Below are 24,514 nucleotides of genomic sequence, written 5' to 3'. Positions count from 1 at the left end.
TGAACTCAGGTGTGGCCCTGTGATTTGCTTTGGCTAATGAGTATGTGTGACATGCATCACTACTAATCAGAAGGTTTAATGGCAGTGCACAGTTCACCGTATCATTCTTGTGCTTCTGCCAAAAGACCAGCCTACATAAAGATTTCACCATTACTTCACTCCCAGAGTGAAGACAACATGGACAGAGCCACAGTTGACCCATAAGGGACATGTAGCCTGAATGAGAAATCAGCACTCAGGGTCATAAGCTGCTGAGATTCGAGGGTAGTGTACTACCACAGTACACAACCTAAATTCATGTGTGAACACTTATGGTACATTAAGTTAACAGGTTTTTAATGAAGAGCTTATTTACATTAATTGTCCTGCCATATTTAACTTTAAAAAATATATAGTATAGAAATATAGCTATATGATTTATTTAAAATAATTTATTTCCTATAATAAAATACATACATACACATACATGCATTCATTCATAAACGAAAGCACTGAAAATACTGAAGTATAAAGAGTCCCTGCTGGAATGTCCTCCAGGAAAGTTATCTTATCTAATTAGAATTGCTAAGTCACTGGCAACAGCCCAAATTTTAGAGCATCCATTTAGCTTTAAATCCCAGTTTTATAGAATGAAACATCTGGTGGTTAGAGGCAGGCCAGTGCACATATAAGCAGTGATCTTTCTTTGAAACATGATTGTAGTTAAATGGAAGTTTCCAGGGGAAAAAAAAAATAAAAAGCTTTTTCTATTTTTTAACAGTAACAACATCCTGATAATCCAAAAGCGCATGCTCATAGTGATTTATATTCCCCTTTCCCCAGCTAGCTCAGAGGTTAAGATGAGAATCTCAGTGCTACCACAAAGCTAACTGTCCTCATTTTTGGTAAAAATAGAAAAGAAATCTCATTATAGTTAATTTTTTCTGCATCTTCCCTCCAAGCTTTCTAAATTACCTTCAGAATATTCATTAATTACATTAAGATCTTATTGGTATTATTTTGGGTAATGAAAAAGTACTTGTTATAATTTAAAAATAATTCACATAGTTTATCTGATGTCTTAATATCTTTTACAGGCTGGAGGACTCTTGTAATGTTTATATACATTGAGTGGCCATTCATTTGGGGGAAAGAAGTATGATTCTTATGTAACACTGAGACCTTTCTTGACTCATGCTCAAGGATTTCTTTTAAATAACTTGAAAAATTTTAATTTTACAATTAATGGAAATGCATTTAGACCCCTGAGTATAAAATTTTAATAACTGTTATTTTAAAGATTGATTTTTTTTATTGTTACTAACAAAAGCTGAGTGCTTATATGGCACCATTAATTTCTTACCATGTGTCAGGAATTGTGTGCTACATTCTTTCCACATTTTATTTCATTTAATCTAGAATAATCCCATGAAATAAAAATTAATATTTCTAATTTACAGATGAGAAAAAATAGATGTATAGGGTTTCCAGGATATACCTTATTAAATAACAGAACAGAGAAAATTAACTTAATTTGAAGGCTGTTTTCTCTCTCTCACATTTTTTTTTTGGGGGGGGAGGGAGTTTCCACAGTATCATCTCATTTTATCTTTAATAAAAAATCCAGGTGGTTGGACTTGGACTGTGAGTTTTCTAATTCATAAGAATACAGCAACACTTACGGTAGGTAATTAGTACATTTGGATTGTGCGTGGATAGGATGCTAATCTCCATCCTTGAATTCCAAAAGGTTGGAATAATAATTTGGGGGAATCACACACACATTCTCTGATGAAAAAGACTTAATAACATGTGTGTTTAACTTTCAATCCAATGTTTTAATTCATTTATAAGGGTAATATCATGTACCGCAAAGACCAAGTTGTATTCCTGATCTAAATTACCTTATTTTCTAATAAAGGAGAAAACTATTTAAACAAATGATAGAGAAAAACTATCATATGCGGGATGCCTTGGTGGCTCAGTCATTAAGCATCTGCCTTAGGCTCACGTCAAGATCCCAGGGTCCTGGGATAGAGTCCTGGAGTCCTGCATCTGGCTCCCTGCTCAACAGGAAGCCTCCTTCTCCCTCTCCCACCCCCCCTGCTTGTGTTTCCTCTCTTGCTATGTCCATTTCTGTCAAATAAATAAATAAAATCCTAAAAAAAAAAAAGAAGAAAACCATCATATGCAAAGATGTTTATCACAGTATTATTTATGATAGCACAAATTTTAAATACTAAAAGTATGTTTAAGTAAATAATTGTGTAACCCTATGATTTATGGATGTATGTTTAACTGACTTTGTGAATAGTCTACAAAAATAGAAAATTATTTTCATATTTTAATGTTATATGAAAAATAACATACAACAATTTATTTTTACCAAAACCTATATGTAAAATGGCTGAAGATTTAATGGAAAAGTGGCATAATGAGTACACTAAGAATTCTACACTAGCAGAGCTGCAGAAAATTGAATTTTGTCTATATGTTAATATGTGTTAGAATCTTTTTGTAGAATTTTATAATATAAGTACATGAAAAGGAGGTAATTTGTCATTAATGTCTACCTAAAAATGAGTTGGCTTTTCTTATAAATCAGATAGTATTTTGAAATACATTTTTTTTTTAAGCTTTTATTTGTTTATTGGACAGAGAGAGATGCAGTGAGAGAGGGAACACAAGCAGGGGGAGTGGGAGAGGGAGAAGCAGCTCCTCGCTGAGCAGAGAGCCCGATGAGGGCCTTGATCCCAGGATTCTGAGATCATGACCTGAGCCCAAAGGCAGACGCCTAATGACTGAGCCACCCAGGCACCCCTGAAATACATTTTTAATCATAAAATTAAATAATTAAATAGAGCCTTTTATGGAGAGAAGCAGAGCTTGATGCTCTGCTAAGAAAACAACAGTGACAGCCCTGAAAATTCGCTACTTACTTCTTCCATGGGAACAGAGTTAACTGATATCCCAGCTGCAAACTTTCCAGACCCGAACTGCATGGGCACCAGACCCAAGTTTCCCCCAGCAGCTTTCAGCAATAACGGAACATAGAAGCAATAACTGAACATAGAAGCAGTCCTAGGACCTGTCCATTCCTGCAGGACTAGGTAGGGGCTTCTCTAAAGGACAACTCCTGTTAGATAACTCTCACTGGCCTGGTCAACACTTTATTGGAAGTGCCCAGGAGTCTGAGACTCCTCTGACACAAACTGCTCTCCCTACCCCCCAGTCACCCGAGAGCTGTCAGACCACTACTATCTGAGGCCCATCTCAGCTTACTTCCACTTCCTCCTATTTATCTTACACAGCATTTCTCTGAAAAATCTCTTCCACGTCTAACTCATCTTGGCATCTGCTTCTTCAACATTTCTGCTTCTCACGCTTTTTTAACGGACAGCACTAATTATTTACTAAAGAAAATTTTTGAGTCACCTACACCAATGTTGGTTTGTCTTTTTTTGCCTAAGCTATTTTAAGACATGACACAAATCAATCTATTTATATAAGTTATTGTATGTGAAAAATTACTTTAATGAACGTATTACTCTTCTTAATAAAACAAGCAAACGTTTTTAACTAATAATAACAAACACAGGCTAAGTAAAACAAGGTATGTTATACCATATAATTATGAAGAAAATTCATCTTTATAGCTAGAGAAAAATCATATAAGTCTATAGAGCAAGTCAATCAATTAATATAAACTATCTTTCATAAAAAAAAAGCTTGACATTCATCAGGGTTTGCCCAGGATGGCTTTGGTTTACACCTGTTGTCCTAGAACAATAATAGCACCCTCTTTCACTCACAAAATGGCCTCATTTGGAAGATAAATTATATAGCCAAACTTTATATAGTTCATATAGAGGTGACTGCAAATGTCCTGGTTCTGACACCTGGGGAAAACTCTTCCATTCATCTGTTTAAATGATGGAGAAGAAACTCCAAAGCCAGGCCTCATTTATGAGCTGTTGCTCATAGAAGATTAGTATTTATTTATAAATACCAGATATGTTTCTATAAGCATAAGTCAAGCTACAGGTTCTAGAAGAGAAACATACCCCTTTTAATGTTTCTGAGTAGAAGATACCCTAATGCCAAAGCCTACAGGAGCTAGCTTTTAAAGAGTAGTTAGAGCTATTGATTTTAGATCTGAAATTAAAAGTTGAGAAAAACACAGTAAAGAATAAAAAAGAGAATTTTGTTTTCTTTTTTCCTTTAATTTCTAGCTGCTAAATTCTTTTGTACAGACCTTTTTTCTATAGTTGTAGCTCTGAATCATTTTTATTATTTGTAAAAGTTAGTAGGGAAACAAAAGAAGTAAAAGTATGACAGGATTATAGATCTGAACTTTCAGAGTTTTAGAGAGGTGAAATGATAGTCCACTCAATTGGATGATTTTTTTTTTTTTTTTAACACAGTGGAATATAGGATCCATCAGTTAACACACATAGAGGTGAATACTTAGGAAATTTGAGGAAGGTAGAGGGAGCCTAGCCCCGAATATTAAGTAAATGTGTTCCACCTTGTGTTTCCGAAATGTCCAGGGCTTACCTCTCCCATGAAACTGATCACATTGTATCTTAATTAACTACCTTATTTATTTATGACCTTCTCTAAGCTCTTCGAAGACAAGGGTTAAGGTTTTCAGTGTGGTATCATTAGTACATAGCCCAATGCCTAACACATAGTAGGTGTCCAATAAAAATATTCATTGAATAAATGGAAAGAATATTAGATCTCATCTTGCTATTTGCAGCTAAAATTACAGTGAATCAAGGAAATAAATAACTAAAAACTGTAACTGTTGGCCTTAATAGGAGAATTTATTATTATAGGTAATCTAATATAAAATTAATTAAAAAAAGAAAGTACCTTTCTGAAACCAGAACCAATCTCTCATAAATAAAAACAAATTTTTTTTCACAGTAACAATATGGCTTATACAATTACTAAGAGGAAATGTAGTAAGGTAGGTACAAGTTTTATGTGAAAAATAAATGAAGAATAAAAAAACAGAAAAAAAGGCAAAGTAAACATTTTGGCTATTAAACAAGATTGTTAATATATTTTCCCCAAATTAGCTTATAGAATTAATGAAGTTTTAATTTGAATCCCATAGTTCAGACATTAGAGGTTAAAATCATTATAACTAAGTACAAGAATCAATAAGGGAGTTTACAGAAATTAATGAAAAAGGGAATTGTTAGGTGAAATTTGTCCTGCCAGAATTAAAAAAAAAAAAAAACACATATTTTAGAGAAGAGAAAATAAACCATAATTTTCATTAAGTCTATTAAAAATGACAACTGGGTTGAAAATATATTAAAATAAACACTGAATTCTCTATTGTTCCAATTTATATATATAGATCTTGACAGAACAGAAATTAGTCTTAGAAACAATATAATTCTTCATGACATTCATATTCTCTAAGCCTTCGATGTTCTTATGCATCAGATAAATTCTATAAGTGGGCTAAAAACTTTGTAAAGTGGAGGCTGATTAAATTAGAACACATATTAAAAGATCTTAAAATTAAGTTGAAGAAGGAAATGGCAATTAGTTCCTTTGAATGCAGAAAAATATGCTTTTATTCTAAGTCTTGGGATTACAAAATGAGAGATTAAAATATTTTCATTGACATAAGGATACCTTCAGACCCATTCACTTAAAAAGAAGAGAATCCAAATGCATAGAACAAAAACAGCAAAACTATCTTTCTAGTCATTCCAGGTGTGACAGTTTGAAGGTTTTTCAAAAAGAACTCTTACTAAGGAAATGACAGACACAAACATACACTCATAAACCACCTGCACAGAACCACAAATTAGTTTATAGAACATATATGTCAGAGTAACACTTAAATTTAATCTAGCCAATACGGTTACTTTGTTCTAGTCAATATGGCTATTTTGTGGAAAAGCCAATCTTTACACCAAACACTCTTCTTCCTGTGTTGGAAGATTATTTTGATAATTATACATAACTAGGATGAGTGAGAGTTGAGTAATGTCCCTGTGGTTAAGCAATTCACAAACTGTGCAACCACAAGTAACAGTCCTAGAAATCTACTCCAATATTAACTTGTCCAGAATCTGATTCTAGCAGTCTTAAAGCTACCTGGAGAACCAAATCACCTGATCATACCATATTAAATGGTATGATCAAATATTAAACTATTTATATTAGATTAACTATATTCCAATCATAGACTTTCTGAAATGCCCAGGTAGTTGCAGGTTAGAGTGCTTCTCTCTCCTTAATGCCTAGCACAATCTCTACTACTGTGTTACTCAATGTTTTTGTCTAAAAATAAGGAGAAATTTTAAATCTCAAAATACATTTTATCCGGGAGGAAATGGATTCCTACAGTTTGGAAGTTCACTATTAAACTAAATGATACAGACTACAACAGGATGTTGCTATTTTATTTATTTATTTTTTGATATTTTATTTATTTATTTCAGAGAGAATGAGCATACGAGAGAGAGAACATGGAGTGAGGGGCAGAGAGAGAAGCAGACCCCCCCCCCCCCCCCACTGAGCAGGGAGCCCCATGGAGAACTGGATCTCTGGGACACCAAGATCATGACTGGAACCAAAAGCAGACAGCCAACCAACTGAGCTACCAGGCACCCAGGATGTTGCTATTTTAATGCCACAGGTTAGATGACCAGAGTAAAGGATCTCTCAGAAGATGTAGGAATACAGTTTTCAATTTTAAAAGACCTATTAAACTGTGAGACTATACTGCTGGCCACAGACTAGTAATGTTCTCTCTCTTTCCAATCTATCTGTCTCTCCTTCACTAATACAAGACAGCTGACAGAATTCAGTCTTTCCCCAGAGTAGCAACTGATGCCTGCTTCCTTGATGTCCCCATTATAGCTCATCTAGAATTCTGAGTAGCAAATATAGCATTTTATAACCAACATAAACTACTAGAGTTCAGATTCTCTGGAGACAGGGACTCTGTCTTCTTTGTCCTGTGCATCTAGCATATATTCTTACATATATGCCCCGTATTCAGGACACAAACACTATTAGGAAACGATTCTGTCTTACTTACCACTGCATCTCCAGTTGTTAGAACTCTGCTTAACACACAGTAGGCACTGAGTAAATTTGTTGAATGAATGCTAATGCTCAATAAATGTTTACTGAGTGAATTAATAGCTAAGACTATTTCCTGAAACATGAGGCTTCAGTTGGTTAAACTATTTTAGTACAAATAGAATTAGATTCTGAGATATTTAAAAATAGAAAGAGACATAAATTTCATCTGCCTCCGACAGAGTACAAGAACTCTAACAAGCTTCTGCTTGAAGAAGTCTAGTGATAAGACATCCATTATTTTGTTAGAGGCCTTTAGTGTTGAAAGAAAATCTGCCTCCCCATAGCTTTCCCTATTCACTTATGGTTTGTTTGCTATACCTATGTGTAATAAATTCAACCATGATTTTATATAGCATCTTTAAAAATAAGTTGCTATCTGAGTCCTCAAAAAAAATTCTCTGAATTCCAAATTATTCCTTTTAACTCTTTAACCTATGATATTCTTTTTAGATCAAGTGTTCCACTTTGTTGAAGTTTTTCCTAAAATAATTAATTTAGCACTACATATAATATTCCAGATTATGTGATAGGTACACAGTAGATTTTTATGCTTACTATGCTTCTACCAATGACATCGTCTGTTCTTTCCTTTCCTTATTCTTAACATCCCTCTTTTCATTTTTTTCTCATTCATCCAGAGTCATGCTATTTGCTGTAACTTATATTGCATTTGTAATCTGAGAAGTGTGAAAGAATGCAGGCTCTGGGCATAAAACACATGGACTTGAGTCTCGGATTCAGCATTTAGCAGCAATAAGATGTTCAGCGAGTTCCTAAAAATTGCTGTGCCCCAGCTTTCCCATCTGCAAAATGGGGAGAACAGTATTTAAGCAATATTATCTCTACATACTTGACTGGTTACTTAACTAAGTATAACGTTCTAGGTTGAACATTTATCTTTATAATTTTGGAAACATTTCCCCCATAGTCTTCTGGTACTGTGATGAGAAATCTCATGGCTCTCTAATTTTCTTTCCTTGATTGAGATCTTTTCTAACAGCAGACAGTTCTGTTCAACCTTGGAGTTCTGAGTGTATGTTTCCTTACTGTGACGACAAGATGTTTTGGTTTGAGTAATACCATAATCTAGGCCTTGGCAGTGAGTATAAATGACATATAGGTAGTACTCATGTCTAGTCTATTCACCACTGTAAACCCAGCGTGTTGCACTGTGTATGGCTTGTAACAGGTATTCAAGAAATATTTGTTGATTAAAAGAATGAATGATCTCTCTGGAATCTAAAACGTGTCTAATAATGCATAAGGATTCAAGGACTTTACTGTAATTGAGACAATTTTAACCAGTATAAATAATACTAGAATCACTGTAATTCTCAGAATATCTGTTGTTATATCTTTTCAGTTAAAATTTTAAGTGCTATGTACTTGGCACAAATTTTCTCTCTTGGTCTTGAAACAAGCTGGAAAGGAGAATGTCATTTCCATTTTCACAAATGAGAACTCTCTGCCTCAAAGATTTTCCTGAAATCACCCTAGTGGGAAATGGTGGAGCTAAAACCAGAATTTACATTCTAATGGCCAAGTCCAGGATTCTCAAGTGGTACCTGGTGTATATGTGAATTATCCTCCTGAGGCCCATACATTTAATTTATGCCCACCTTTCCTCTTTCTCTCATGATAGTCATTTATCATATTTTGATAACATCTCAAGAGCCTTTTTTCCCCACTTTTCCACCTTGCTTGTCTCCTCTCCTTTGGGACCCTGCCATCATTAATATTTTCTTAGACAAATTCTAATCACCTTTATATAACTATAAAATATTAGATTAGCCTATTTCATGATTGAATGAAAAGTCTAACATCTGCTTTTATTGCTTAGGCAGAGGTATGTCTGATAGTATATAATGAAACAAAATAGAAGAGGGATATAGCTAAAAGACTATATACACAGGGGATTTTTCTATTATAGTATTTGCATTTTAGTTCCAAAAGAATTTTGTCCCTTGGTTCTTTGAATATTTTATTGTCATGGAACATCATTACTCAGTAATTTTGTCCTCAAGTTTGCATCAGTGTTTTATTAGAAAATTAAGTCAAAACTCTAAATGCCTAAAGAAAAATCATTCACTACCACCTCCACAAAATACATTATTGAAATTACTTGAAAATAATACATTTTATAAAGGAAGTGTATTTGAATATTTTCATTTGGGCAACTGACTGTTAAATTGTACAATTATTGACTCATGAAATTGTTTGGAAAAAAACAAGTTATTTTCCCTGGGCTCTCTCAAATATAACTGCTTAGTCAAAGCTTATCATAAATTACTTCTTAGAACAACTAAAGCCTCTAAGCACTTTTTCAACTCTCCTTAAAAATCTGATTAGAATTAGATTTTTCCAAATCTAGCTAAGAAATTTTAACCAACTTCTCAAGATGCCATGGAGCCTCACAGAGAATGAAACACAGGAACCATGAGTACAGCTTTCAGTTACAACAATAGGATAGGCTTTCATACTTCAGCAATATAAAAATCAATAGTGTCTCTCCTCTATGCATTTGATGGAAACTAGTGAGGAAACAAGCTATTGTCTCTGATTAAATATAAGAAATAACAAATTTCAGTTTGGTAAATTCCCAAATAGGTGACTTTGAAGATTTATTTTAGAAACCAACATAAGAAAACAGAAGTCTCATATACAGAACCATTTATGATTAGTTTAAAAGAAAGGCCCTTCCAAACAAGGAGAAAGGGAGATGAAAATATAAATGTAACTGGCTTATCCATGTTGACACCAGTTATCTCCAGCTAAATATTAATAGGGTAAGAACTTCACCACACCTGTAACTACTTTAAAGTGAAGATATAAACTCTCATCATGGAGGCTCTGACAGCTAATTATAACAGAAACATATAAATTTATTTTTGAATATTCTTTTATTGATTGGCCAGAATATTCCAAATTACTTAAACTATTATGATAAAAATCAATTATTTATCTATTTTAACTGCATAACACTTCTCTCTCATGGACTCTTCCATATGGTTAAAAAAAAAAAGTACATGAAATTCTAATTAGAATTTTACTCTTTAAAACTGCAAAGAAAAACCAATAGAGCAACCATTGAGTTGTTTTATGTTTTAGTTCAAATCTAAAACATATTGATAATGAAAACTTGTAGAAATCACAAATGATCTATTGCCTTTCATTTTCTAGATGAATTAAATGTTTAAAGAGGGTAAGGAGTCTTGACACAGATCATGTCTCCAGACTTCCAGAACCCATCTGTGTCAGCTATACTACATAACTACCTCTGAACAGCTTGAAGAGAGTTCTGGAGCCAATTATGAAATTGTAATGTAAATATCCTCAAAACCAAAAGATGTTATGACTTTATTATTTCTTTAAATGGTTTGTTTTAGATATTTCAGTGATCAGCTTGTCTATTAGGTTCCAAGGGAAACTTGCAGTTATAATGGCAAAGGAGCATACAGGTTGTTATTTCAGAAACCCACTGGGTAAATCTGTTTTTACTTATGAGAATACAGATTCATTTGTAATATTATGAAGATGCATGAAAACACTGACACATGATCAGCCAAAATATCTTCTATAATTTGACATTATATTCAAAGAAATAAGTGATTATGATATGACTTATATGCAAGAAATAATTAGTCAGTAGTATGTTTGTGTCCATGCAGAATGAATTTAAGTTTCTAGGGAGAAAGGTAAATAAACTAAAACTGTAATACTTTAAAAAATCATATGTAAAACATTTTCTGGCAAGTCTAATATTGCTTAGCATACTTTAATCCATTTTCTGTTTTTGGAGAGAAGATATAGTTGTTCTATCTGCTGATAAATATTCACTCTAGCTATGTAGTAAAATTAATCATAATAATTTTGTTTTAGTAATGATGCAACTAGTTATAAAGACATGTTTCCATCTGCATAGTGATTGCGTTTTACTCGAGTTCTAAACAGTATCACATAATACAATAATATAATGTTAAATGTGCATTCATATAAAACACAGTTACATGATATGAATAGTATGTCCAAGACCATAATAGAGTCTGTGTCTTAATATATTTTAACTCCTTTCAACCACTACTCTTATATCCAGGTGCAATACCTGGGAATTTTATTTTTCTGTCAGAATGATTTCAAAGTTTTATTGGAAGATATTACAGCCAAAGGAGCCCAGATCCTGTTCCTGTTAAACTGGAGGCTTGGGGTTGCTAATGTCTCTCTCTTTGTCTCTCTCTCTTTCTCTGTCAAACACACTTACACACACACACACACACACACACACACACACTCACATTCAAAAATTATTCAGATAGCTCAATAAAATAAACATGTCATCTCTAACATAAATATAACACCCTCTTAACCCTGGTTTTTAAACCATATTTATAATCTCTCTCCAAATGTAACTTTCGGTTTTTCCAGAAGAGCAAAATAATAATAATAATAAAGGGAAAAATCAATATTTACTTATAGAAAAGCATCATACATACCATGTTGTGTAACAAGTCTCTAAAATAACTTTCTCTTTAAAATGCAGAATTATCCAGAAAGTTCATCAATGACATTCATTGACTAAATTTAGTACCAAAATCATTTCTACTCCCCATCCTAGGAACTGAACCTTTACTAGTTTCCACTGTGTCAAGTCAAACAAGCCAAAGCAAAACAAAACAAATCCAAAACTGAACTGCCTCCTATGCTTTCACACACAGGCTCATCTCATCCTATCTGAAAATAAGTGTATCTAACCAGAAAATAAAACGATGGTAAAATATTGCGCTTGTGCCCAGAGAAATGCAAATTACTTAACTTAGAATGATTTCCAAAAAAGAAAGAAATGAGGGGGAAGGGGGTTGATCCCAAAGAATAGTTTTAAGTCCTTGAATTTACTCACCAGTTTCCCAGATGCAGGGTCAGTAACAAGAACATGAGCCTCACCACTCTACTTTGACTCCACAGAAGAAAGGGAGAGAAGAGAAAAGCTTTCCAAGAACCCATCAGGATCGCTTTGGCCGCTCAGTTCTCCAAGAGAGGACTTTTTCTCCACCTCAGCACCAGCCAGGAGAGTACGGTGGGGATGAGTGTGGCTCGGCAGTACACCTCCCAGCCAGGTAGGATGCGACTCCCAGCGGAATTGAGCCGGGGAACCAATCAGACACAGAGGATGCTGGCATAAATTATCTGAAAAAGAGTTGGACCAATCTACGGCCCAAAGAGGCGGGGCTTCTCCTACTAGAAATCGAGCCCAGTGGGGAAAAGGGCTCCGTTTTTCCCAAAAGAAAAACAAACCTCTTCTCTCTCTCAGCCTCAGAGAAACGTTTGCGTGGCCTTGACAGATTCCCTCCCTGGGGAAAGAAGCTTCCTTCTCCCCCCTGGCCTTCCCTCCTGCCTGCCACTATTTCGGGGGTCCCTGCCTCTTTTTCTCCCGCGTTTGAATTCGGAGTCTGCCTTCCCAGAGAGACGCGTGGCAAGCTTACACAGTACCTAATCTGTTTCCCCCAGCTCACGATGGTTCTGCTAATTTTTGTTAATTTTCGTTGTTAGTTGTGAGTGTTGGGCGTTGTCTCATTTCGCTTTGCAGTCCCGGTACCTGGCACAGTGCCCGGCACAAATGAGCTCTCAGGAGATGCTGAATATCTAATTGAATGAATGAATGAGCGGGCTCGGTGCATTCCTGATAATCACGTTTCCACCCCCCTCCCGCTGCCTTTATGAGTGAAAAGATTGGCAGTCTCCTCTCTCAGGGCACTAAATCATGCTCCGGAATAATGCCTGGCAAGAACTATCTCATTTTACAGAAACATAAAGAAAAATTCTATTTTAAAATGGTCCTCTTAGCCACAGGAGCTGAGACCTCTTACATGGGTAATCCTTGCTCTCTGCTCCCTCTCCAGTTGCCTTCCCGTTTGTTGAGCTCCCGTGTTTGGTACCTAACTTCAGAGGCTCTGCTTTGAGTTTGCAGCAGAGCCCAACAGTTGCCATGGCAACCAGAAGCCTCTGGCAGCCTGAACAACTGTAGAGGCAAGACAGTGGTGGTGCTGGTTGTAGAAACAGGCTGTCTCTGCCCAGCCATCTTCTGCCTTTATGCCTTCCTCAATCCCTGCTTCCCACTGAAGCCACCTGGAGGTGAGGTCTTTGGTTGTCTTATTAGTTACCCCACAACCCCTTGCAATTGACCAGTTTCAGGGTGAGCAGGCAGATAAAAAGAGAGTATTTGTCTCCAGGCAAATAATTCAGGGCAGAAGAAACAGTGTTTGTGCATAAGCGTAGGGTAACTGTTGCTACCTTATCTTCTGAAATCACTTAAAGGAACTGGATGGCAGTAACAAGGTTACAGATATTTCCTGGCCCAGAATAACGGTGCAGTGCCGGGCTTTTCTCTCCTCTCTGACTAACTCTCCATCTTTTTAGTCTCTGAAAATAGTATTGACCTCCTTGTTTTCTTCTCCTACTAAACATTAATTAGGCAGCATTATTCTTTTCAACAAAGCATGTTAGTCAAGGTAACCCATACCAAATAATTTATTTAACAAAAAAGTTTCATTATAATAGATTCTGAGGTGAATAAATTTAGTTAAAAGTTGAAGTCAATATAAATCTGAGTAGACTTTCTTTTTCTGCTTTAATTAGGAATGTGCTTTGTATAGTTATTTAACTGTTTCATTGGATGCCCACACTAATTCACTGATCTGATTAGCCAGGGAACTAGAAATTAATTCACTAGAGGTATGTAGTGAATAGCAAACACTTGCCTTGTTACTCTTTGCATTATGCTAAGATTAGGTAAGAATTTTGCATATTTTAATGGGGATATGATACTGCATAGTGTTATACAATAGTAGTCGATAGTTCTTCCATCAAAAATTCTTTTTTTTTTTAAGATTTTATTTATTTATTTGTAAGAGAGAGAGAGTGAGAGTGAGCACAGGCAGACAGAGTGGAAGGCAGAGTCAGAGGGAGAAGCAGGCTCCCTGCGGAGCAAGGAGCCCGATGCGGGACTCGATCCCAGGACGCTGGGATCATGACCTGAGCCGAAGGCAGCTGCTTAACCAACTGAGCCACCCAGGCATCCCAGGAAGTGCCATCAAAAATTCTTAACAAGGTTTCACTCTTATTGTTCTTATATATAACTGAAAGAAGCTGAGAACAGTTAAGTGAAATTAATGAAGGAAGGGTGAAGGATATACCCTTGCATGATTACACGTTGCCTATTTACTCTTACAGAAGATAAAGGCCTGGAGTAATTTCCAGACTGGGAAATTTCCTGTATTTTCCAAACTCTAGATTTTTTACAGTTTTATGCTGAAATATTTTCAAATTTATCTCACTCCTTTCTTTCAAGCAATTTTATCTATTTCTATCTCTTTGATTTTTTTAATTTCCTTTCTATAATATATATCTTCTGGAAAACTGACCCAATTCTGCTGCTATTGTTAATTATAATTCCCCATAAACTGAGTAAAAGGGATCTGGGCCCTCCCGAATCCGAAGAAAGAATAATTATTTTGAATATCAGCCATGTCTTGGCCCTAATATTCTGTTTCATTTGATTTTAATAAACCAGATTGGAGAGGTGACATATATTGTGAGTCCCAGAAAAAGCCGAGTAAGTATACTATACTTAATCAAACAAGCATAGTATCTCACAAGATAATACTCAAGAAAAAACAGATCAGGTGTCATGCACAATTCCACTTTCTGAGGCCAGAAATTGCTATAGGTGAGGAACTGCAGAAAGATCTCTGTCTTCCACTGTGGCAGTCATTTCCAACTTCAGTCATTTGACCCCATGAGCTATTTATCAGTATCTGGAGATATTTTCCATTGTCACAAATTGGGGGGTGTGTTGTAAGCTATTGGCATCCAGGAGTAGAGTCCAGAGTTGCTGCTACACAGTCTAAAGTTCAAAAGAAAGCTGTCCTACAACAAAGAATTAAAATTGTAACAAAGTTCAAATTGTAGATGAAATGAAGTTGAGAAGCCCTGAAGTATGTATGAAGGAGATAGGTAACCAGATGCCACTGTAGTTGATGATTCCTTTACACCGTCTTTGAAGTCACAATTCCCCTCCTCCTTCCTTTGGTAGTGTGAGCTACAACCACCATCACTCATTTTGTATCTAGCTGCAATGACTATCAGCTCATGGTGCACAGGAAATTTCTGTCTTCCAGAATTTGTTCAGGTATTATCTTAGAATAAAGTGTTTGAGATTCCCTATTAAAAATACAGAGTCATGGGCTTCTGTCCAGACTTAATGAATTAAGATTTTCAGGAAGAACCTCTGGAAGTCATCAGGCATCAGAAAGTTTGAGAATCATTGTCCTATAATAATCTCATAATATAACCAGTGAGACAGTGACCTGATTATGTATGTGCAACCCTGGCCCCCAAAAAGTCAGGTTTCGACATGATTCATCTGGCCATTATTAATTTATTTGTTAAAAATATGCATTGAAAAATTCTGACATTCAGACATTATGATGCCTGACCTTAAGGATAAATTGGTGAACAAGATTTACAACTTTGTGCCTCAGTTTCTTCACTTATAGAAAGGAAATAAGAATTATATTTAGCTGATAGGGGCACCTAGGTGGTTCAGTGGGTTAAGCCTCTGCCTTCAGCTCAGATCATGATCTCAGGGTCCTGGGATTGAGCCCCACATCAGGCTCTCTGCTCAGTGGGGAGCCTGCTACCCCCTCTCTCTCTGCCTGCCTCCTTGCCTACTTGGGACCTGTGTGTGTGTGTCAAATAAATAAATAAAAATCTTTTAAAAAAAGAATTATATTTAACTGACAGACTTGTTTTAAGGATTAAATGGATTAATATATGGGATCACTTTAAACAGTACATGTATATTAGAAATTACTAAAAAATGTCAATGGGTAAAGAAGATGTGGTATTTACATATACAATGGAATACTATGCAGCCATCAAAAGAAATGAAATCTTGCCATTTGCAATGGCATGGATGGACCTAGAGCGTATTGTGCAGAGGGAAATAAGTCAATCAGATAAAGACAATTATCATATGATCTCCCTGATATGAGGAATTTGAGAGGCAGGGCAGAGGGTTGTGGGGAGTAGGGAAGGAAAAAAATGAAACAAGATGGGATGGGGAGGGAGACAAACCATAAAAGACTTTTAATCTCACAAAACAAACAGGGCTGCTGGGGGGTGGCGGAGTAGGGATAGGGTGGCTGAGTTATGGATATTGGAGAGGGTATGTGCTATGGTGAGTGCTGTGAAATGTGTAAACCTAGTGATTCACAGACCTGTGCCCCTGGGGCAAATAATACATTATATGTTTATACAAAAATTTTTAAAAGGTCATTGTGGTTAACTCACTGAAAGTAGGTTTCAAATCTAATTCATTACTCCAGCTCTAAGCAAAATGCTTGTCATCAAGTAGTTATTTCTAGTAGCTATAGTCTAATAGGGGGAGTGGAGAGTGTTGGGGGACACTTGTTCTCACCCCACCCTCAACGTTATCATGATACCTGGTTTCTCCAAAACAAGAAGACACTAGCATTCTGTTCTAGTTCTCCCAGAGCACTTGTACTTCAGTCAAGACAATAACAGGTTCCTAAATTTATTCCTCAGTATCATACTTGTTTTGTCTTGTCAGATGCTCCTCCTTTGCCTGGTTTTTATTCTTCCTGGTTAAATTTAGGGCTCATCTTTTCCCCCAAAGCCCTTATTGATTATTCACTCCATACTAGCCTGTCCTATATTAATAGTTAAATTCTACTGAATGTTTACTATGTATCAGCAGGATTATACTTAACAGTTCTAAATTACATGTGCATATAGTCCTCTATTTACTTAAAGCAACAACTTAATATGGGTAACATAGATTATAATACCATTTTTTGGCAAGTATCTGGATTGCGATCCAAACCTTAAGTTTTGTGCTTTTAAATTTTGTACTAAAGAGAGTCATAGTGCTTATCAGACCTCATATTACAATATGTGTATCTTCACCTTTCTCTCCCTAGAGTGCAACACAATGAAGGCAGAGATTTCATTTATTTTCATCACCCCCTTTGTCCAAATCAGTGGCTAGCAAGTAATAGACAATAAGTATCTGCAGAAAAAATAAGTATTCAATGTAAAATCAAATGAATAAACACATTAATGGCTTTAATCCTTTTTATATATTTCTGGAGCCCTTACAGGATCTTTCTTCAACACCATCAGTCTCAAGTGCTCATCTCTAAGTAGAAGAAATCTAGATTTTGTTGCTTAATTTATTTCTTCCCATGGTACGATGAGAAATAATTACTTCTATTTATAGATCAATATGATCAAAATTAACAAATCAAGTCATCTTTATTTATATAATCAAGTTATTACTTGAATCAAACAGAAGAGAGAGCCAGCACAAAGAGATTTCAAGACTGAAGGCACCGACTCTTGTCAATCTGTTCAACCTTCTGAATCCTGTATGTGGCCTCTGAAATGCAGCCAAGAGAGGGAGTTCAGAAGCTGATCCTTGGTGGCAGATGGCAATGGATCTATAGCTTCTAACCCTAAGTCCGTCCCATTTTTTTTGTTTGGTTCTGTATTGTAATTTTTTAATAAAGATCTTATTTATTTATTTGACAGAGATCACAAGTAAGCAGAGAGGCACACGGTGGCGGGGGGTGGGGTGGTGGGGAAGCAGGCTCCCTGCTGAGCAGAGAGCCCGATGCAGGGCTCAATCCCAGGATCCTGAGATCATGACTTGAGCTAAAGGCAGAGGCTTTAACCCACTGAGCCACCCAGGCACCCCTGTATTATAATTTCTTAATACGGCTTTCCGTTGCTGGTTATCTCTACTTTTTCTTGTTTCTTCCATATTTTCCATTCTATCTGATTTCCCCACTCATATGCAAATATGCTCATGTATAACATTAAAATATGCATCTATACATATTAACCATGTCATTTCCCACTCTGTCTTCCATGGTTATCACTTTCTCCCATTAATAGCCATCCTTCCCTACTTCTTCAACATTCATCACTCACCAAACTCTATGGTCTGCCTTCTGCCCTCATGACACCAATACCTCTATTTTGCTGGATCCAGTAGATGTTCTGCTTAGTCAGCTTGTATGATCTTTCATCAGCATTTGATCCAGTGGGCCATTTCCTCCTTCTTAAAACACTCATACATGTCATGGTACCATGCTTTCCTGGATTTTCTCATGCATCTTTAGCTAACTGTTTTTAAGCTTCTTTACATATCTTCACATTCTTTACATCTTTACATGTTTGTTCTATCTGGTCTCAACGTTGCTCAAATATCAGTTCAACTTCTTTTTGCGTCACACTCTCACATGCAGCAAACTCATCTATTTCCCGAGCTCTGTATCTATATCTATATTTATATTTATATCTATATCTATATATAACTTTTAAAAAAGGAAAGTGGCACTTGGTTAAACAGTTTTTTAAGCACCTGACTCAATTTCAGCTCAAGTTATAATCTCAGGGTTGTGAGATCAAGTCCCACATCAGGCTCTGTGCATAACAGGGAGTCTGCTTGAGATTTTTTCTTTCCCTCACTGTCTGCCCCTCCCCACTCTCTCTAAAACAAACAAACAAACAAACAAGCAAATAAATAAATAAATAAATAAATGGTCTTTAAAAAAATAAAAAAGGAAATGATTCCCTTCAAATCACATTGTAAGTCTGGAATTTTTACTGGGCTTCAGACACGTATATCCAACTAGTCAAACTGAAACCTCACAGTTTTTCTAGATATACACATCATCTAATATATTATGAACTCTTTCCAGATCTTATCTCCAGTCTATTCAGTGTAAATAGATTGCAGTGACTCACAGTCTCATAAATAAGAAGGTCCTTGTTCAAACTTAAGATTGTCTACTATTGGGGTGCCTGAGTGGCTCAGTTGGTTAAGCTGCTGCCTTCAGGTCAGGTTGTGATCTCGGGGTCCTGGGATCGAGCCCTGCATCAGGCTCTCAGCTCAGCAGGGAGCCTGCTTCCTCCTCTCTCTCTGCCCACTTGTGATCTCTCTCTCTGTGTCAAGTAAGTAAAATATTTTTTAAAAAAGTTTGTCTACTATTAATTGTGTAAAAACAAGAATCTTATTCATTTTTATAAACATATATTTTTTATATACATATATTTTTATCCCCAGGTCTGTGAATCACCAGGTTTACACACTTCACAGCACTCACCAAATCACATACCCTCCCCAATGTCCATAATCCCACCCCCTTCTCCCCAACCCCCTCCCCCCGGCAACCCTCAGTTTGTTTTGTGAGATTAAGAGTCACTTATGGTTTGTCTCCCTCCCAATCCCATCTTGTTTCATTTATTCTTCTACCCACTTAAGCCTCCATGAGTTCCCACAAGATTGCATAAAAAATGAAATTAGTCAACTTATATAAAACTCTTAGAACTGGGATGGGCACACAGTAAGCCTTAAGTTAATCTTAATTATTGCAATTGTTATTACCATTTTCCAACTTCTTCTATTTCTACTGCCAATTAATCCAAGCAGCCATCCTCTTTTACTTGGACTACTAAAACATCTTCCATTTCCAATCATACCAACCTCTGATTTATTTTTTATATAATCACCAGTTGGTATAAATTGATTATGTTCTGTGCAAATAATTCAGTGATTTCCTAGTGTTGGATAAAACTGTAATATTTGCATTATGGCCTTTGAGAACCTCTAGCTTCTGGTCCTTCCCTTTCTCCCCTACTCCATTTAGTACCCCTATCCTTTCTTCAAAGTGTTCCAGTCAGAACGACCCTTTTTTGGTTTTTTCATTGTTGTGAGTCATTGATATCTTTGGGGTTTGCAGGTGATTTACCCATACCTGGATCACACCATTCACCCTTCACCCTTCAACTGATTATTGTCCTCTTTTCAGTCAGCTTAACTGGTACATTTTCAAGCAAGCCCTAGTTCCCCTATTTAAATTAAGTCCTCCATTATGCCATCCAATAGCACGCAGTACTTTTCCTTCCCTTTTTTTCCTTCCCTCGGTACTTTTCCTTTCTTTCCTCAGTACTTTTCCTTCTTTCCTTCACTTGCTATATTTTATAATTCACTGATTTATTTGATTTAAGAAATAGTCACTAAGCACTAGGGTTTCGAGCATTCTTCTATGTACTAAAGATGCCGTAATAAACAAATCAGTTTCATGCCCTCATGGAGCTAGTATTTTGTTGAGCTTCCTATAATGTAAATTGCATATATCTTCATTTTTAAACATATTTTCCATAAACATCTGTTTAATTTTTTCTGTTATTTAGGCTGTCACTCCTTGATAACAAAAAATTTTATCTCTTCCTCTTTTTGCTCACTGTCCCCAATTATCTGGTATACTGCCTCATCAGAGCTATTTTCTGAAGAAATGAAGGAAGGAAGGAATGGAAGTACATGAAAGTTGGAATTACATCAATAAATCTTGTAAACATCACCAATCACATAATTAAGTTATATTTGCAAAAAGATGAAATGTAAAATTAGGTGACATGAATTTAAATCCTGTCTACATTATTTTTTGTGATTTTTGGCAAGCCATGACATCTCTCAGTTATTTCACTAACCTAAGGTTTCTTAGTTGGAAAATAGAGATGACAATTACTCCTACCAAAATAGATATGAAGGTTAAAAAAATAACTTTAGTATTACTCTTTGTAAATCATTAAATAATATAGAAATATTTGTTGTTGATATTATTATTATTATTATTTGATGATTAATACAAAATTATGGTAAATAAAGAAGACATGACAAAGAAGTACAAGATATCAAGAGCTAAAAATGATACAGTCCCGTATTTCTCTAAACATTGGATATCTTAAATTATTTAGATATCTTAACTTATTGAAAGCCTATAACAATCCTGGGAGACATTTACTACTACAATTCCTTTGTAGTGGTGAAACTAAACACTAGAGATTTACTTCCCCACATCACGTAACAAGTAAGAGGTAGAGCAGAGATTTAAATCTAGAGGTTCAGGTTCCAGAGTCCATGTGTCTGACCTGCTATGTGGTATCGCCTTTTAGATGACCAATAAGTCATGATCTCAGCTTTGAAGGAAATCATCCCTATGTCTGCCAAGACACCTCTCCCCTCTCGGGTTAACCAACACTGTTATTTCAGTGACTACATACTAGGGCATCATTATTGTGAAAACCTTTCATATTTTATTTTAAAGGGCCAGCCCATAAAAATGTCAAAGGTGGAAAAGAGTTTTGAAGAATGACCCTCAAGCAGCCATGTTTCAAAGGAATATAGTCCTGTTCAGGATATGAGACACTGACAGGAAAGAGATCCAGCCCTTGGAGATTCATCAAAGCCTGACATTTAATGAAAAACCTAAAGGTCTTGATGGAGCTTTATTATATCAATTACTCATAGAGTCTAACATATTTTATTTTTAAGAAATGCCTTGCTGGCAGGACTGGCATTGAAATAGTAGCCCCAGAACATCTTTGAATGGCCTTATCCAATACCTAACTCCCTTAACATCCAGTTTATAGACCACATTTTGTCTATTTGTGTCGTTTTGACTAGCAGCTAAAAAATAATATAGTTTCTTATGGCCATTAAGGTCCAGAGGTCCTTCAAATGCTTATTTCCCCCATATATTGTCTCACTATAGTCCTTGGTTCAGCAAAAAACATAACAACTACAAGTAAATACTGGAAAACCATGTACAACCCTCAAGTCTCCTCTTAGCTGTGTGATGAGGTGCCATGCATGCCAAAAGGATTATTTTATTGACATAAATCTGGGGAGTCTTTATAAGTATAAGTTCTAAGTTTTTTGGATTATGGTGGAAGGATTATAATGTTGGATTGTCAAAATGTGTTAAATGAGCCCATGTACTAAGCAAAGATTTTGCATCAATATGCTAAACAAGGGTCTGAGAGTATTTGTAGCAGTTTGCTTTAAAGGTTGATTAAGCCTTTTACCAAAAGGTAAGGAATGATGATGTTACAGTATTTTTGATACTGAAAAATAGGTATCCAAAGTTTTGGGAAGAAATGGTTGTTAGCATGGATTTGTCCCACTCACCAACTCTAATCTATGCACCTCAGTTTGTCCAAGGACACTTTCTTAGCCTTAATGTATTCCTCAAGGAATCTCCAGCAGCCAAGAAAAATTCTGGGGTAGCTATTACCTGTAGGCCGGGGATGACAGTGGCAAATGGTGCCATTGAACTGGATTCCCAAAATCCAATGGGGATAATGGAATTCCAGGATTCCCCATATTCAGTGGGTATGATAAAACCCCAGGACAGCAGGAACTGAGTGACAACACTTAATCACTAGAATTAAAGTTGGTATGGTTACAAAAATGGAAAGTATAGGCAGTACAGTAATCATTATGGTTTGATCTGTAGAGGTCCTTGTTGTTAGTCAACTGATCATGGTATCTTTAGGACTAAAGCAGATGGTCAGTCTATAGAATCTTATTGATTTGTATAGTCAGAAAAACATTAGGTCTGCTGAAGAGAGATATCATTTGGTTTCCACAAGATAGTCCAAGCCCCTCAACCTATTTTTACTCTTGAGACAGTTTTCTGGACCCAGAGTCTCTTAATAAAGGGGATATTGGATTCCTTGAAAAAGGTTAAGACCACACAGACAAAAACTTATTCTGTAAATCTACCTCTTAGCCTTCCTCCAAGAAATGTGGCCAACATTTATCAAAGTGACTATGTATCGTAGAAGTTGCCTATCTAGACAGTGAGGCTCTAAGGCCCTAGTTCTAACTGACAAGCAATTCCTGGAAATCCAAAATGTAATGTAGTCCAGTAAACAGACATCTATAGAGATAACTGAATGTACGGTTTGGTTACCATAGTAGGCCTGTGTGCACCTAAACTCATCATGTGATTTTGTCCCAGCTATAAAATACATGGTTATGAGCACGGACCCAGCGACTGGCAGAAAACCAGATTAGTTCCTTGGCTAGTAGAGAAAAAAACAAGTAAAGGCCATAGAACTACCTTTATCTACCAACATAATAAGATGTAATACCACACTTCTACCACATCAAGGACTTAAAAGGTGAAGGAGTAGTGCTTCTTAAGACACACATATTCAGTTTGTCTAGATGGCTTATGTCAAAGGTAGACAGATGTGAAAGAATAACAGTGGATTATAAAATACCTAAGTAGGTAATTATTCCATCTCCTGACAGGTGGTATTTAGCAGATATTTTATTGGTGAAAACATTATATAACATATAATATTTATATACATTATTTACAATATATATTATTATATTATATTATTATATATGTATATATAATAAAATTATATATATACATATATATAATATATTATATTATATATTATTTACAATATATAACATATAATTTTCTGACTTTTAGCAGAGGGTCAGCAATACACTGTTGCTGAGGTACCTCAGGACTGAATCTAACAACTGTCCTGAGGATATCATCTAGTCTAAAGGCACTTCAAAAAAACAGTTTTTTTTTTTATTGTATAAGACAACATACTGTTCCATTACATAGATGACACCATAATGACTGGACCTGGTAAAAAAAGAAGGAACTATTCTAAACACCTTAATGAGACACAGGCTAACTGAAGGTGATAAAGGATTCGACAAAAATTAAGGGCCTTACAACATAAATGAAATTTCTGGCATTTCAATGTCCTGGACATGTTCTGATATCCCTTTGGAGGTGAAAGTAAATTTGCTGTGTCAAGTTCTTCCTATTATTAAAGAAAGAAGAGAATGTCTCTGGATTTTGGAGGCAACATATTCCTTATTCAGGTTTATTAGTCCAACCCATTTGCCAGGTAAACTTAAAGTTTGTTCTTTATTAGGGTTTTTATAATTTTTTATCAGCACTCAGAAAAGAGAAAATTCAGCAGTAAGTTTAGATTATTGCATAAGCTGCTTTACTACTTGGGCCAAAGGATACTACAAATCTAATTATGTTCAAAATGATGGTAGCAGATAGGGATAGTGTATGGTACTGATGGAAAAACTCTTCTTAGTGCATCACAAAGTAGACTTTTAAGATTTTAGAGCAAAGCAATGCCGTTCTCTTCAGATCATTATCTTGTTTTAGATAGAAGTAGACTCTGACTTGCTACTGGTCTGTAGCAGAGAATGAGCACTTCCCATGAGCCACCTAGTTATAATACAACCTGAGCTACCCTTCACCAATTGGATTGTTGGGCATGGACAGAAGTCTATCATCAAATGAAAGCAACGCACATGAGATCAGACTTGAGTGAAACCTGAAGCCATAGATTAAGTCACATGAGCAAATGGCTTAGACATCTACAGCCCATAATCCAGCTCCATTACCCCTCTCTCTCGATTATTATCCTTAGAACCCCATTAGGAGTTTCCTATGACTAGTAAGTGACAAAGGAAAAATCAAGCCTTATT

At 35.8% G+C, this 24,514-nt stretch overlaps 1 protein-coding gene across 2 annotated transcripts in view; it reads right to left on the bottom strand.

Moving 5' to 3' along the window:
• GABRG1 (gamma-aminobutyric acid type A receptor subunit gamma1) overlaps window positions 1–12,777 on the bottom strand; it is a 75,827-nt gene extending 63,050 nt beyond the window's left edge. Inside the window, exon 1 of one of the 2 annotated variants that reach the window (XM_059162306.1) lies at window positions 11,996–12,777. In XM_059162306.1, coding sequence (XP_059018289.1) covers window positions 11,996–12,099 — 104 coding nt within the window. In that variant the 5' untranslated portion in view covers window positions 12,100–12,777. The remainder of the gene's footprint in view (window positions 1–11,995) is intronic. The other variant, XM_059162296.1, reaches the window with a different exon arrangement.
• Between the last annotated feature and the right edge of the window lie 11,737 nt (window positions 12,778–24,514).

The sequence above is a fragment of the Mustela lutreola genome, chromosome 1 (assembly GCF_030435805.1).
Source record: "Mustela lutreola isolate mMusLut2 chromosome 1, mMusLut2.pri, whole genome shotgun sequence".
Taxonomy (NCBI): domain Eukaryota; kingdom Metazoa; phylum Chordata; class Mammalia; order Carnivora; family Mustelidae; genus Mustela; species Mustela lutreola.
This window is presented reverse-complemented; position numbering and strand designations above follow the sequence as displayed.